General features: G+C 43.4%; 1 protein-coding gene across 2 annotated transcripts in view; it reads right to left on the minus strand.

The window, feature by feature from the left end:
* Positions 1-16,493, minus strand: part of ADAMTS2 (ADAM metallopeptidase with thrombospondin type 1 motif 2) — a 211,678-nt gene that overhangs the window by 7,699 nt on the left and 187,486 nt on the right. For both annotated transcript variants that reach the window (XM_035105612.3, XM_088661986.1), the window contains exons 12-19: positions 16,211-16,386; positions 15,182-15,315; positions 13,887-14,010; positions 13,056-13,136; positions 8,534-8,697; positions 7,494-7,650; positions 5,992-6,124; positions 1,361-1,568 (exon numbers count right to left, since the gene is read on the minus strand). In XM_035105612.3, the coding sequence (XP_034961503.3) occupies positions 1,361-1,568; positions 5,992-6,124; positions 7,494-7,650; positions 8,534-8,697; positions 13,056-13,136; positions 13,887-14,010; positions 15,182-15,315; positions 16,211-16,386 (1,177 nt within the window). The remainder of the gene's footprint in view (positions 1-1,360; positions 1,569-5,991; positions 6,125-7,493; positions 7,651-8,533; positions 8,698-13,055; positions 13,137-13,886; positions 14,011-15,181; positions 15,316-16,210; positions 16,387-16,493) is intronic.

A 16,493-nucleotide genomic window follows, 5' to 3' on the forward strand; every position in this document is an offset into this window, starting at 1 on the left:
GACCCCCATAACTTGATGTGATCCTCCTCACAGCTTAGCCTTCACATGCCTCTCCTCTTCAGATTCTTCATTCATTGAACTGATGACAAACATTTGACTGTTTGTTCTAGCTCCTGGCGTGTGCTTCCACTCACAGAGTGGTATTCAATTTTTTTTACTCAGAGCAGATCCCCTGAAATTGATGGACCCAACTCTAAGTAAAATTTGGTTGAATACCACCCCTGGTCTCAGTGATGGGTTTGTAGTCTCTGCTCTCTTGCAGTGACTTCTGGTCCTGGGATCAGTTTTGCATTCTTGTGATTTGATGGCAGGTCGCATGGTCCAGTTCTTGCCCGCACAGTCGCTCCCAGGATTTTGGGACTATGAAGCCTCCCTGGAGCCTGACATGGTACAAAGTAGTACTAGGAATATCCCGAAAGGTTTCTGCCCCTCACCTGTGACCCAGTTACCTAACATTCCGGGTGTCAGCCAAACACAATTCCTATAACTGCACTAGAGGCTGCTGCCTTTAAAACTGGCTAGTGCCTCTCCCTCTCTTTACTCACCTCAAACCCCTCCCCATCATTTCACAGCTTGCCTGTCCTTCCTCCTCCATCTCACAGCTTGTTCTCAAACCCTTCTGCCATAGCTCACCCGACATCCCCATGCTCCCTGTTGCTGCCATCCCAGGTGGGTGGGTACCCTTCCACCCTGCCACTACCCACAGGTGGGAGGGCAAAGAAGGGGAGAAAGTATTTCCCACCTTAGTCCCCATCCTTATCCTCCCACCACAGCCAAGCCTTTGTGGGCTTCCTTTTGGTGTTGGTGTGGCAGCCACTGATGGGGGAAGTCCCCCTTATCCCCCTTCCCCCACCAGTGGCAGAAGCGCTGGCAACAACAGAGGAAGTGCAGCAAGGCTTGCCTGGGCTGCCAGCATTCTTGCTTGCTCCACCTGTCGGCTTACCTGCATTGCCTGCCTGCACCACTGTCCTGCTTTCTTCTACCCACCTGGGTCAGCTGGCAGTGGCAACAGGAAGAACATGGGAGGACCTGTCTGGGGTGCCCACCTGCCTGCCTGCTTACTCTGCCCACCCCACCCCCCTACCTGTTTGTCAGCATTATGTCAGATGAGTGCAAATATAGTATAGGGACAGGCAAAGATTCTTTATTTTTAACAGTATGGTTATATTACTGCACAATTATGGAAGTTAACCAACAAACATGCATCTTGTGCAATCTTGACATTTGATGTTTCCCCCCCGCCCCCATGATGTGAAACACTAAGGCTCACAACCAATTCACTAATGCGAATTTGACACCGCCCTTATTAATATAGGCACTTCCAAATGTAATTTGAACAACAGAACAAAATCCTGCTTACCTGTGACCAGGGTCCTATCCGCCACTGCGCAGGGCAAAGCTCCCGGTTGCAAACCCTCCTGCCCTCTGGGCGATCGCTGTTGCAGTATTTGGCATGGACAGAGCGGTTTGTGTTATCGTGCAGCGGTTGGATGCAGCGGACAGAACGTACCTGATATCCTGTCTTCCCACAACTTTTGCTGCAAGGTTCCCAATCTCCTGTAACCCATCTGGTTCAATGAAAAAAGAAGTCCGGGCTGGTGAGTTTATATTGCACATGTTTAAGTCACACAATAATAATTTGATGATTGATATTTCTTTATGTCAAGGTTTCAGGGCAGCTTCTCTCATCACATCTTGTACACATATCCATGGTGTGGCAATCAGGTAGGATGCACATGTGCAAATCGCATTACACCAGCTGGGAAACCTATAGGCCCTAATTCCCCACCTACTGGTGAGAGTTTTTCACAACTGATGTAGGGCACATGGAGTTGGGTTGAGCCTTGGTCATGCTTAGAGTGGACCAGTTGAAATCAATGGGACAATTTAGTCATGACCAACATAAGCCCCATTGATTTCACTCAGTCTTCCTCTAAGCAGGAAGGAATTCAAACTCCTGGCAAGGAAACAGAAGGGTCAAATGAAGCTGCTTTCTTGTCTAGGAGGCAAGTGAACCACCTGGGGCAGGATTCAACCCGTGAGTTCTGTCAGTGGAAGCAGTGTGCAAGGCTTTCCACTTGCACAATACAGCTTCCCCCCTCCCCTAAATTGGCTTGGTTCCAGGGAGATTACACGGGGGTTGCATTGTTCTGTCTGGCAAGCTGAAGGCATGCTATGATGGAATGATTGATACGGCATGGAGCTGCTCAAGCTGAAAAGGAAGAAAAACCTAGTGGGACGTCTCTAAGAATGCTTAATCATGGCATTATATCTGTGTAATGTTGTTGTTTTAATTTGAATAATTAATTGTTTTCTGTCACTGAATTTATTATTATCTTTCCAAGTTATTAATTTTGTTCCATTCTTGAATTATGACAGTTGAAGGAAACAAAACATTCTACGCTAGGAGCTTCACTGATCCTCTTTGTAGGTTTAAAAAAAAAAAAAAAAACAACCTGTAGGTTAGAAACCATTTTGATGGCCCTCCCTCTTCCTAGTTTGACATCTTTAAACTTTTGCCCCAAATTAAAATTAAACGTAAGGATTCTAATGCTCATCATGGAAACTTCACACGGCCACAAAAAAACTGAGCCATTAAACCGACAGATATTATTACATAAGCACAAAAGATACGAGATCTCATTATGCACCCTAACAGTGATCTGAATTATTGTGCTAGATCCCTCTCCAAGAAATGTTTGTTTGTTTTTTTGTCTGTGGCAGCTTCGCTGGATTTACAGGAAAAGAATTTCCTTCTAGGCTCCGTAACAACAGCTATTTGTAATGTTCTAAATAATTCATGTGGAAACCAGCAGGGGGAATAAACCACTAAAACAAGTGTTGCTGGTAGATGCTGGCATAGGAGCAGCATAATTCTTAGAGATGAATTTGCTGCTTTGGATACGCTGGCAATTCAGCAATCAACCAAGGAACCGCATGAAAAAGAATGAGGGCCACAGTAATGCAGTTTGTCCTGCCATTATAAAGCTTTCAGAGCAATCTTATGTGTTTCTCTCAGGAGCAGCGCTAAAGTCCTTCTAAATCTTTACTGTACAATGCTAATGAATAGAATATTAACCTCTGTACTTTCTGGATTTTTCAAAATTCAGTAGACACCATGATGCAAAGGGAGTTTTAAGTCTGACAGGGATGCCTGCTTGCAACTCCCAGTAGGGTTAAAAGGAGTTTCATTCATCACCCCGCTGTTGCTGAGAGCCAGCCTTGGTGACACAGAGGATGGCAATTATGTCCTAAAAATGCAAACAATAAAAACTCCAGCATTGCAAACCTCTGACCCCGAAGCTTTGCCAAGGAAATAGTGGAAAATGTAACAAAGTGCATTAGAGAGTCAGGCTCAGGCTCCATCTAGCCCAGTTTCCTGTACCCGAAAAAGTCTAAGAGCAAACACAGTTCAAAAACAGACTGGGGTCTGGGTGAACAGGAGCACCCACTGTAGATGGTGCTCACACCCCTCCTGATCATTTAGGGCCAAACTAGCTAATGGCCACTTTTGTCTCCCTGGGAATGCCTAGAACAGGCATCCCCAAACTTCGGCCCTCCAGATGTTTTGGACTACACTCCCATCATCCCTGACCACTGGTCCTGTTACCTAGGGATCATGGGAGTTGTAGGCCAAAACATCTGGAGGGCCGCAGTTTGGGGATGCCTGGCCTAGAAGGTGCTCTCTCAGACCTTAAATTTAGGTACAATGAACATGTTGTAGGGAGGGTCTGGGGTCGCAGTGGAGGTGCCACCCCCAATGTACACATGCTCCTTTAAAGACCTTCAAATGAATGTCCATGGTTTGGGGCCTCTTTCCTACTACCTTTCCTACCTCTTTTCTCCTAGGACCCTGGCCACATAGCCCTGTCCTTGATGACTGCTTGTGAGCTCCCACTGGTGTGCAAAACGACAGAGGACGTTGCACAGATTGTTCCAGAACTTGCACTGGCTTCCTGCTGCCTTCTGGGCAAAACTGAAGGTCATTTTTTTGAAATGTAAAATGACTTGGATATTATTTACATCGTGGGAACAGTATTAGGTATGTTGACTCAGAAGTAGGTCCCACCACATTCCATGGGACTTACTCCCAGCAAGGGTTTTTGAAGCCTTAGCCTGCCTACTCATGTTCTTTAAGTTCAACCAGGAACATCTATAGCGCCTGAAAATTCTGGACCATAGCACAAGCACATATAGGGGGACATTCAGCCACATTTTATTCACAGTAGACCCACTGACCTTAGTTAGGTCCATTGATTTCATTGTCCGCATTCAACTAACAAGTGCCGCCACTAGCAGAAGCCAACCCAAAGAATCCTGCTAGTGCAAGGGGGCTTTCCCCCACACTCCTCCCCATGCACCCCCCAAAATTGGCTTGGGCAGGGGTTGGGAGAACCATACACAGAGCAGTGCACCAGCAGAGGAGAGGGGGGATTGTTCCACCTGGCAAGCTAAAAGGCTTGGGTTGGCAAAGTGACTGCTGTTGTAACCAGTGCTTTTTTCCCTCAAAAAATGTTTAGGGGTATCTCTCATTTTCCTACTCATATTGAAATACTGCCCCTCAATGTGGCCAAACTTTGATTCACAAAATGTTTAGGGGTATTCATTCCCCCAGAAAAAAAGCAGTGGCTATATCACTACATTGAATTCCTCACAATGGATCTACTCTGAGTAAAAATTTAACTGAATACCACCCATAGAAATATTTATCAATGCTTTTTATCACTACAGAGGAACTCCTGTCCTTTGCTTACTTACCAAAGTCAGAGTCATTTTTAGAAGCACTGTAAAGACTCCCTTGTCTGAGTTGGCATTTGAGGGCCAGCCAAAGAGCATGTGACAATATTAATTAATTTTATTTATATTCTGTTGTTACTTGCTACAAGCTGTGCATTATGGATGCATTAGAAACTTAAACAGAGAAATAAAATAAGGTTCCAACTCCTTGCAGCCTAGTGATTTGGGACAGAATTGCCAGAATGCAGGTTGGAGCTATCTTTGCCCATCCATTTCCTGTTAATTTGGCTACTCACTTTCAAAATCCCGCAACAATAACAAAAATAAAGCTCTTGATCAGTGTCCTCCTTTGTTGTGATGCCCACAAAATAATTATACAGTTTTCTAACGGCTAAAGGATGAACAGGCTCCCTCTCTATTTGTGCGTAAACACAATAATGACATGATTAGTTGTGTGAGACATGAATGGGGATGCAAATATGAAAGCACATTGGAATCTGCTCCCTATTTAAAGCAACAAAGTGCAGAATTACTGCATTCACAGTTGGGTGTGCCCTTGGATGCGCATCTGAGAGTGTGATGGAATTATGTTCATTGTTCTCTATCCAACAAGTGATAATGATCCATAATACTGTTTATACATCCTTAAATTGCATTTCTTTAGGTGGATGGGGCCAAACAGTATATCATCCATCCTAATCCAAGCCATTAAAAATTGATATCTTTCCCCCCAAAAAACCAAACCCTGTAATAAGAATAAAGCATGAAATTGGAAAATATCCTAATTGCTTAAACAGTTATTTCTGCAAGCCAAGAATTCCTACTTCCTACTTTCCACCCACTCCCCAACAAACCCACATCTTTAAAAGCTAGGCTGCGAGTTTTATTGGTGTTTCGATTAGGACTAGTCTTTGACATTTTCTGCAATAACAGCCCATAATGGGTATGCAATCCATAAAACAGAAATTACCCCCTGCTGCTGCCGCCGCCGCCGCCAAATCAAAATCTACTTTGGAATTGGGGAATCATTCATTTTTGGAAATTTCCCCCCGCAACAAACTAAATTCTGGGAATTACATTACATCATTGCATAACTCTGTTTGGGCAATATTCTACACACCATGGCTAGAAAGCAGTTCTAACCTAAAGCAGCCACAAAGGAAGGGAGTGGAGAGGTCATTTGAGGCTAGTTTCAGGCACTTCTTGATTATTATGCAACAGTGATGAGTTATTCCAGTAGAGAGAAATGCTTACATTGGCTGGGAACATTCCTGGAGATTACACACTCTGCGAATGGGCTTTGGTTTCTGGATGGAGTCACAGTAACTGCGATGAACCATCTTGTGGTCAGTCTTCCTCCGACAACCATATTTTGTAAACTGATGACCTTAGGAAAGAGACTTTCTGTTATCTTCAGCATTCCACACAACTCAGAATGCCCTGAAGCCTGCTATGAGACCTATTAAGCGAGGGGTAAAATGCGAGTTTCTCTGTTTTGCAGGGAGGCCTGATTCAGATGCTTATTTACCACCCTCAGAGATCACCTGGCTGGAATCCTGTGGACAAACCAATGTTATGTACTCTATTGGTCTGTTTCACTTCCTGCATCAGTTCATACAACAAGCATTTTCATGTAACCCCAAGCCTAACGGCAGCTTCTAGGGCTCCCACGCACAATCCTGGGGGGAGTGGGGGGGGACAAAGTGTCTGAACTGTGCCAGAGATCCCACACTTACAAAGATGTGGGATCTTCCAGTGTACTTGCTACCTTCTACCTGGCATGTGGTAAAACGTTACGGTTGGGTAGAGTCAGGGCTGGCCCAATACATTTTGGCACCTGAGGTGAATTACAAAATGCTGCCCCACCCCCAAGGGGAAAATAGGGGAGTGAAGATCACATTGCAGCTGCTGCTGGCACCTCAAAAAAAGGCAATGTATTGCTTGAAGGGCGGATCTGCTGCCCCTGTGGATCCTGCTGCCTGAGGCAGCTGCTTCCCCTTTCCTAATAGATGGGGCAGCCCTGGTAAGAGTGGAATGAGAGAGCTTGAGGCAGGTCCTAAATTGCACAACAGATAGAATTTTGAGAGCCAGGAAATGAATGAACAGGCCCTGATTTAGATGTATACATCTTCCAGAAGCAGGTAGCAGAACCCACTAGCAGTTATCCATGGCTCAATCTTCTATGGGCTACAATGTACATTCTCTTCTGAAATGCTTATACATTAAAACATGTTGCCAGCACTCATTCATTTATATTCTCTCAGTTACTGAATGGAGCTGTCCTCATGCATTCAACCTGCTATCTGCTTTCTAAATGTGCAATACACTATGAATAATGAGCAGCAATAAATAGCCTGTCTAGAGAATGTTTCTAGACCTGCATTTTCATGCTATTCATTCATTTACCCACCCATTAAGTCACAACTGAGGACGTTCAGGTACATTTACTCTTTGATTTAGTTTACATGTACAAATTTGTCATTAGTGACTCAATCGCTAATGGGTGGATAATTCATTACAGGTATCACCTCAAACATGGGGCTTTTCAGTGAAGGCCTTTCCTATGTTCTGCTGTTGATTTACACCTGCATGTCTGAACACAAATAATTACATAGTACAATCCTATGCATGTATACCTGGAAAACAGTCCTATTGAGTTCAGTGGGACTTTCTTCCAGGTAAGTGTGCATAGGACTGCCTCCTAAGTAACCCTCAGAAAGCTATGCATATTCATCAGTTTAGCACCCTTTATTTACCTCCTCCACAGGGTTTTGAGCACTGTGACCACTTTTTCAAAGCCCACTCAAATGTTACTGAATCTTCCAAAACATTGTTGTTGTCAACATTCAAAGAGTCTTCATGGATCATGTACTTGTATGTCAATGTAATCTTGACGTTACCATGAGGAATTGCCTGGTCAGACAAATAAGGCATACATTTTCAGCAAGGTCATTTGGAATATCACAGAGGCATTTTGAAAACAGATGAAAAGCATGAAAAGTAGGGCAGGTTTTTTCCCCCTTGTTTAAATTTAAGCTTCAGAACACATTTTTGAGATAGAGGGCAACTTTTCTCCCAGTCCAGGTGTGGGATTGGCCTTCAGGGTCCTGTATTCTTATGATATATACTACTTTTAATGACAACACTCATGTCTCTCTTTCTCATAGAATTTGCAAGTAGGGCTTACTACAAAGATGGGCAGGATTAGGACCAAGAGACTGTCCACTACTGTTCCTTGTGGGGAGACACTCAAAACTGTAGAGCCAGGGTAGCCAGTGGGGTGCCTTCCAGATGTTGGATCACAACTCCAAATACCTTTGGCCTTGCTGCCTTGGCCTGATGGAAGCTGTAGCCCAACAACATCCAAAAGGCACCACATCGGCTACCACAGCTGTAGAGAATTTGTTTATTTACTGCGGGTACAATTAAACAATTTAAAAGTAAATGCAATAACAACAACACCCACCCACACACCCAAATTAAAGACAGCTTGGGGAAATAAAAGATTGTTTCCTGGCACTAAAAGGACAATGAGGTAGGTACAAGGCAAACCTCTTGGAGTAGAGAAAGAAGAGGAGGTATTGTCCTTCCAGGTCTTAATATAGTTCCATGGCTTGTCTGTTTTTTTGGGACATCTACATCTGAAACCCCTACACACAGATGTAGCAATATATAAAGTTGTTACCATTAAATATATCCTTGATTCTTAAAACAGATGTCCTAACAGATGCAATCCATAAAATACTGTACGTATGACTCAGTCTAATCTAGACACTCTCATCTTCAAGTTACTTACCAGAACGGTGATTCCATTACGTAAGGGGCCCATAGTTTGCACCATTTCCCTATCCTCATCGTTCCGATACTCCCATTCCACGCCCATGTTGACAAACACTTTGGAGTCTGGCACGTAGTTCTCTTCGTTCAAAATAAATTTCCCTGTTTCTCGGTTCTTGATGGCTAGAAATAACAGGACAAATATAACATCTTCTAGAGACTTCAGTTCACTCTCTCTTTCTCTAACCTCCCTCTTTTTCTGAGACTGGAAGTCTTCAGGAAGAGGTCTGTCTGCTTGCTTTATTTATTAGATAGAACTTATATACTGCCTTTCACAAAAAAAGAGAAGATCCCAATGTGGTTTATATAAAAATGTAAGTAAAAATGTAAAGGACAATTGCCATAAAAGCAAAAGAGAACAAAAACACCTAATAAGACAGCAGACTAGGATCTAAAAACTCCCTAAAAGGGGGGGGGCAGGGGCGCTTTGCCAAAAGGACAACAGAGCAGGTGCCAAGCAGGCCTCTTTAGGGAGAGGACTCCGCAAGCAAAAATGCCCTTTCTCTGATGACCATCCCCCCTCATCTTGGATGATGGGTGGATCCAAGGAAGAACACTGTCAGGTGATCTCAGCATCTGTTGGTTGATATGGAGCTAACCTTCCTTTAGGTACCCAGGGACCCAAGTTGCCTGCAAGGCAAACCCTGTCCACCGTTTCATCTGTAGGTGGTGCTATCTTGACTGACCAGAAGGAAAATGTAGAGATTGTACTCCACCCCAAACTCCAAGCAGTGCAAGATTCCAGGGTTCTGGGCACTTACCCAGGGTATGTGTTTCCTTTGGAAGGTGGCGTCTTTATGATATATGGCTTATTTACACATACTATAGACAACCTGAGCCTACGATGGAGGGGTTCAGAGCATTATCACCCCATAGTCACAGCCTTAGATTCCAACAAAAAACAGGCATAGCTCTGTCTCCCAGCTGCCCAGCCTGCAACCTGCCAGCTTCTAGCTCGCATAAACCTTTGGGTATAGGGCGGTATAGAAATTAATTAATAAAACAACAACAACAACAACTCTACTCTCAAATTTGGACTTTATCTTTCTAACTACCAGGAGTTGAGGAAGGGGCCCCAGAGCCAGGAATTAAATCCTTGCTGGATCCAGAAATTAGAAGGGTCTCAGGCATACAGCCTACTTCGCCCTCTCCTTATAAGGATCTGAGTCTCAGCAAAGTTCACCACAAGGAGCTGCTGCTGCTGTTCTGTATGGTGTGCAGAGATGGAGACGCCGCCTCCCCAACATTTGAAGGAAAATATGTTGGCACTGCAGACTCGACAGGGAGTGACTCTGTCATCAGGCAACAGACACTGCTGACTCTCACACCCTGTCACAGCCCTCTCCCTTGGAAGGAAGCCCTCAGTGCAGCCAGCTGTTTTATCTAAGAGTTGATAAATTGTTTGGGGCTGAGCCTATGTTATGCCATTCATTTGATTTTGCATTGCAGACCTGGAATTGGAGAACCAGCTGGACTTATCTGATAACAGAGCTGTGAAGAAAGACATTCACAAGGAACAACTGGCGTCTATTGTGAATTCTGTTCTAACAGACCAAAACAAATACTCGTCCTGCCTCTTCATCCCCAGTATCTTTTCAGCTACCTGGTCTTTTTCACCTGCTTCAATGGTGTCTTACATCAGCTCTGAGATGAAAAACAGAGCTAATCATGCATTATGTTTCCAGATCAAGCAGATGAATTTCTGTTAGCATTGCCCTGCCTGTTGCATTACAAGTCTCCTGCCCCTGTCCCTTTGGATCCCTGCCCTAGAATCTTGTTTTCTTCATGAAGTAACAAGATAAGAATGCCACAGAGTATGTGCAGTGATTTTCACTATATAATACACACACATATTGGGGCTTTAGTGTGTTTGGAAACAAACCCACCTGTTCTTTGCTGGTTTGTGGGGGTCCCTCTATAATTAGAAAGTGGTTTAGAAAATTCACTCTGCACCGGCTCAGGGGCACCATCTCTTTACTGAGAAATATACCATGTTAGTCATTCTCAAAGTAGAACATATTTATTATTATTATTATTACAGTGGTGCCTCGCTAGACGAATTTAATTCGTTCCACGGGTCTTTTCTTATAACGAAAAATTCGTCTAGTGAATCCCATAGGAATGCATTGAATTTTTTTTATTTTTTTGCCCATAGGAACGCATTAATTGAATTTCAATGCATTCCTATGGGAAACCACGATTCGCTAGACGAATTTTTCATAAAACGAATTTGTCTAGCGAGGCAACCTCCGTTTGAAAAATCCTTTCGTTAAGTGGAAATTTCGTTAAGCAGGGCATTCGTTAAGGAGGCACCACTGTATTATTATTATTATTGTTATTGTTATCATTACTACTACTACAGTGGGTCTACTCTGAGTCTGACTAACAATTTATTACACTCAGAGCTTTTCCACACCAGAGTTCAGTGTGTGTTTGTAGCTGTTGGCATTCCCATTTAGTTTGTGTAGTGCATACTTGAATAACACCAATCTTGATGTTTCCCTTCTATAAATTCAGGTTTCAACAACATGGGGATAATCAAATGAGTTGAGAGAAATTGGGCTCCAAACCTCTCCACCTGGATGTTTCACTGCTTTTGGGGTGTGTGGATCCATCATCCCTCTGCTACACCTCTTTCCACACCCACTGCTTCCTCAGTGCTTCCATTTCTTTTCAGGTGGAGTGTGTAACTATTTCAGCTACACACCTGAATGGAGCTTAGTCCTATGTATATTTCCTTTGATCCCTCGTTAAAAAAAATTCTACAGTGCAATTTTACATGTGTCTACTCAGAACTAAGCCCCATAGTGGTAAATCTATATAAGATTGCAATCTGAAAATTTCACACATAGGAAACAAACAAACAAATGCACAGGACTACCCAACACCATCACTGAGAAGGTCTTATACTGGATGAGAAACTGAAACTGAATCAGCAAGACACGCCAACACATGCTGTTCTAGGTAAATGTTTGTGTTGCACAGCTCCATGTGCTTTCAGATGCTCAGTTTGTGCCTGGGTGGGCTTCCCTACTGACTTCAAAAAAGGGAGCAGTTTTCCATATGCACCCCATTTAAGGATATATCCCTGTGCTTGAATTTGGATCAATGGCTTAACGTTGCAAGAAGGTAACTTCTGGCCTGAGAGGTGTTTGACGGCTCCCTGTTTTAGCTTCCCCAGGTAGATGGCAAAAACAAGAGGTTAATGACTTCCTGGTTATAAGCTCTACACGGCTAGCAGACTGCAAATGGGTTATATGTGTGCAGGCTGAAACTGCGTATGCTGTATCTGAGTTTTATTAATCTTCAGAAAGAACTTAGCAAATGGAATCAATTACCTAAGGAAATCGCTTCGGCTGAATCAGCTGGCTGAGATGTTAAGTACAGCAAATCATTCCTCTGTGAAGGTGACTGGATTAGATGAGGCCCCTTTGAACTTGAGGGGTCTACTGTCTCATTCTATCTCTTTTCTGCACTTCAAATGTTGCTGCAGCCTTTACTACTGAACCTTGCTACAGCCAAATTTCCTGGCCAATCTCTAAAAATAATTAAGTCTCCTTTCATCTTCCTTCCTACTTTGACTGTCAAAATCATAATTCCAAATGCGGCAGTTTCATACACTTGTTGCCTTGCCTTCTCTGTTGCTCTGGGGGGCGGGGGGGGGAACCAACCCTCATGTCTCTTGCGATCGTTTCCTAAAGTGCTGTCAGGGTCGATACCAGGCTTTAAAAGCCGAAGGTTTATATATTGCCTGTGCTTCATCAGAAACAGTTTGCCGAGCATAAGGAATAGGTTTGTACAAAGAATGCTATGAGTCCCATGAGGCTCTACGGAACATCAGTGCAGGGGAAGCATTTACTAAAGTAAAACTTGGGGGGGGGAGGGGTGATTCATGGCAGTTACGAGGCTATTTGTTGTGAATCCACTTCTAATTAATAACACTCTGCAAGACATTGTCTATTATTGATCCGCTGAATTGGAAGCAGAGGATTTCAATTACTGTTTAAGCTTTGTGATTGATTGAGCATCCTTGCGATGGATGGCTCTGAATCTGAAACGGAATGCACCAGGATGCTATAAAGGCACATGCAAAAGCAGAACCAGTGAGCCCATTGACGAGGAAGCACATTCCCTGTAACAAATGAATATGGAAACTGCATGCAGGGGCGGAGGAAGGGGGTGGGGTGCGGGCCACCCCGGGGGTCATCACTGAGGGTGTGTGTGACAAAATGTAAATAAACCATATATCCTAAAGACACCACAGTCTCCACTGCCCCTCATTCCAAGGAAACCAAACCCTGCGTAACTGCCTGGAACCTCTGGAATCTCAAACCGCTTGGAGATTGGGGTGGTATTCAGCAATATCATTGTTATAACATTAGTTTTCTCATAAGGAGAAATTCTTCTCTTTCACATTGTCAGTAAAAGCAAATGTACAGAAAAAGATGGTGATAGAACAATGCTGATAATGTAACACTCACCAAGATTATGAATGGAGGCATCCGATTCTTGTATTAGCAAGTGCCGCGCACCTGCTGGGATTTCAAACATCTTGATGTAACCTGTAGGGACACATTAAACCAGTGCAGGTTGTTAATATTATAGAGAAAGGAAAAGAAGACTAGATTGCTGAGCCATCCTTTGGGGGGCAAGGTCCCTCAGGCTCCACTCCAGCTGGCACCCCTGTTGTTGACTATGTGTTTTATGAGATTTTATGACACGGATTAGTACTCTAAAGTATCAAAAGCCTTTTTGTAGATAATTTCCTCAAAAATGAAAGCATATGTATATATCTGAGGTAAAACAAATGCATTTAAATTCATTTAAACAAACAAACAAACAAACAAAGTATATTTAAATTGCCCATTGGCTGACTTGAAAACTAAGCAGATCAAAGCCTAGAAAGGTGAATACAGACATGCACAAATGTGGCCCCATAGAAGGTGTTTAGACCAAGAAGGAAGAACAACCCTGCCTCTACTTACCTGGAAGTAAGGCCCACTGAGTAGACATATCTAGGATTTAACTATAAGCCCCCAACCCATTGAGCCTTTTAAAGTCCACAAATGGGTACACACACACACACACACACACACACACACACACACACACACACACACCATAGGCCCTATTGGTAAAGGCCATAGTACTTCCAGGAAAGCACCCCTGCTGTTCTGCACCAGAAGCTGTTCAAACACAATGCTTTGTTGCAGCACCGGAAAAGAGATGTTAAAAACAAAGTTACTATGTCCTTCTGAAATCTTCTTGCATGCTTCTCTGGGGCAGGAGCGCTATACTGAAAACGGACTGACCTTGCTTCTTTGGTGCCCTGGAGAATGTGCCTTTCACCACTTTGCAATGGGCGTTGTCTCCACCACACACGCCACACTTGTCCTCTTGCTTTGATGAGCCAATCACCTTGTCACAGCCAACTTTCTGCAAAGAATGAAAAGCAATTACTCCTGCTTGTAAGAGCCTGCATTTTCCTCTGGGTTTTCTTTTCACCAGACAAAGATATAATAAACAGCACATTTGTCTCTTCCTAAAAGGGCACACTGATATCCGCATGAGTTTTTATAATGACATTTCACCCTGATAAATTGGTTTCTAACTGCTTGCTTAACTGAACTCTGATATTATTTCATTATCAAAGGATTTCAAATTCATGTTGCTATTCGGGATTTGAGCATATTGCAGGCATTTAATCCAATTCACATAAATATTTGGCAATTCATGCTCAGAAAATAACACTGAAGACCACAGTACACATTTCTCTCCCCCCACATGAAGAAATGGTACTCCAGAAATGAATGGGGCCTCTAGTCGTACACTATGGCAGACACGTCCAACAGGTAGATCGTGATCTACCGGTAGATCACTGGATGCCTTTGGAAGATCAATGATAGATCACTGGCTCCCCCCCAAAAAGCTCAACAACTTTGGCTCCCCTAAAAAAGCTCAGTTTTTTGCCCTGCCTTCCTCCTCCCCAAAAAAGCTCAACAACTTTGACCTGAACCCCAAAAAGGGGGGTAGATCACTGCCAGTTTTTAACTCTGTAAGTAGATCGCAGTCTCTTGGGAGTTGGCCACCCCTGCACTATGGCAAAGAGCCCCAGTACAAAGACCTCCAGGCAACAGACAACAGAATGTTTTGGTGTTTCTTTCCCAATAGCTAAGGAGAGATTAAGAAGCCATATGGAGGTCTAGCAGATGGATAGAGAAGCTAATAAAATCTTGCATGTCTGTGACATTCTCATGCACTTTTGACTGTGGCTTGCAATCACTGTGTTTTCCTGAACAGAAACCAATTTAGTTGTATGCTCAAGAGCCTTCTCAAATTAGATATTGAATTCACTTTGCAAAGGTACTAGGCATGGCTGAACGGTTCTCAGCCTAAGTCCAAACCCAACTCCATCCTGCTTAGGCAGGTAACTTTTCAGTGACTCTAGTAAAACAATGAACCATGGCAGGATTGATTTTTAGTAAACTTCAGTGACGACTACTTATTTGTAGATCCGTCATGGATAAAAGCGTCCCATTGAAATGTTAATATTATACTCATTCTTGCAAATAATAAACTGGAAAAAGGAATTGATGCCACCACTTACCAGGCACTCCCCTCGCACACAGATACTATGAGAATCCTTATATGAGCACCGTGTCCCATCATGCACCAGTCTTTTCATATACACAACATCATTAGTTTCCTTGGACTCACAGTAGAGATGGCACCTTTCTTTGGCTACAAAGGGAAAAGAGTCCTGTGATTTATCTCTTCAACTGATGGTTCTTATCTAATCAGACTGCAGAAGGCAATTCACTTAAAATCATGATCTTTGAATAAAAATGTGCAAATTTCCAAAGATTCCAATCAACCCACTAGCAGTAGAATTTAGATCCATGTAGAAGGATCTAAGTTCCCACTAAGTTCAGCAGAAGTGGACCACACTCAAGATCATAAATATGTGTACTATATGGCTGTTTATAGGGTACCTGATCAATCTGGCAACCCACTAAAGCAAATTCATATCCACTTTTCTGACGTGCCATTGTAGTAGTGTATGCTTATGCATACTTTATATACAAAATTCAAAGTAGGTGCCAAGTAATGTATGGGACCCAGGTGGCGCTGTGGTTAAACCACTGAGCCTAGGGCTTGCTGATCAGAAGGTCGGCGGTTCGAATCCCTGTGACGGGGTGAGCTCCCGTTGCTTGGTCCTAGCTCCTGCCAACCTAGCAGTTCGAAAGCACGTCAAAATGCAAGTAGATAAATAGGAACCGCTACAGCGGGAAGGTAAACGGCATTTCCATGTGCTGCTCTGGTTTGCCAGAAGCGGCTTTGTCATGCTGGCCACATGACCTGGAAGCTATACGCCGGCTCCCTCGGCCAATAATGCGAGATGAGCGCGCAACCCCAGAGTCGGTCACGACTGGACCTAATGGTCAGGGGTCCCTTTAATGTATGAACACAGGAGTTGACGATGTACCCACCCTCTCCAAATGAAGCTGAGACTTTTGGCAGAATAACCAATGGGTGGTAATATTTTCTATATACTTCAAATATGGCAGACTGGAACCAAGGCCATTAACAAAGCAATAACACAAAGGAGGAGGAGGAGGAGGAGTGATATACTAACCATCACTATGCTCATATGCAAGCCAATGGTGCTTCTTGTTCTGATATTCAAAATAAGGATCCCACTGTTTGCATTGCTCCTCTCTGAAATCTTCATTATCTTTAGGACAGTCGTTAGTGCTGCAAAGCTGGAACTCATAGCTTGGTCCAAAACATGTACGACCTCCATTAGCTGGGCTAGGAATAAGAGCAAAACCAGATTAATAAGTATGTCAGCGACACTTATAAAATTATCTTATTACTAATGAATTTATATTTGGAGCCTGAGAGAACAACTGCAGCAG

This window comes from Zootoca vivipara, chromosome 2 (assembly GCF_965207765.1).
Source record: "Zootoca vivipara chromosome 2, rZooViv2.hap1.1, whole genome shotgun sequence".
NCBI classification, from domain to species: Eukaryota; Metazoa; Chordata; class Lepidosauria; order Squamata; family Lacertidae; genus Zootoca; species Zootoca vivipara.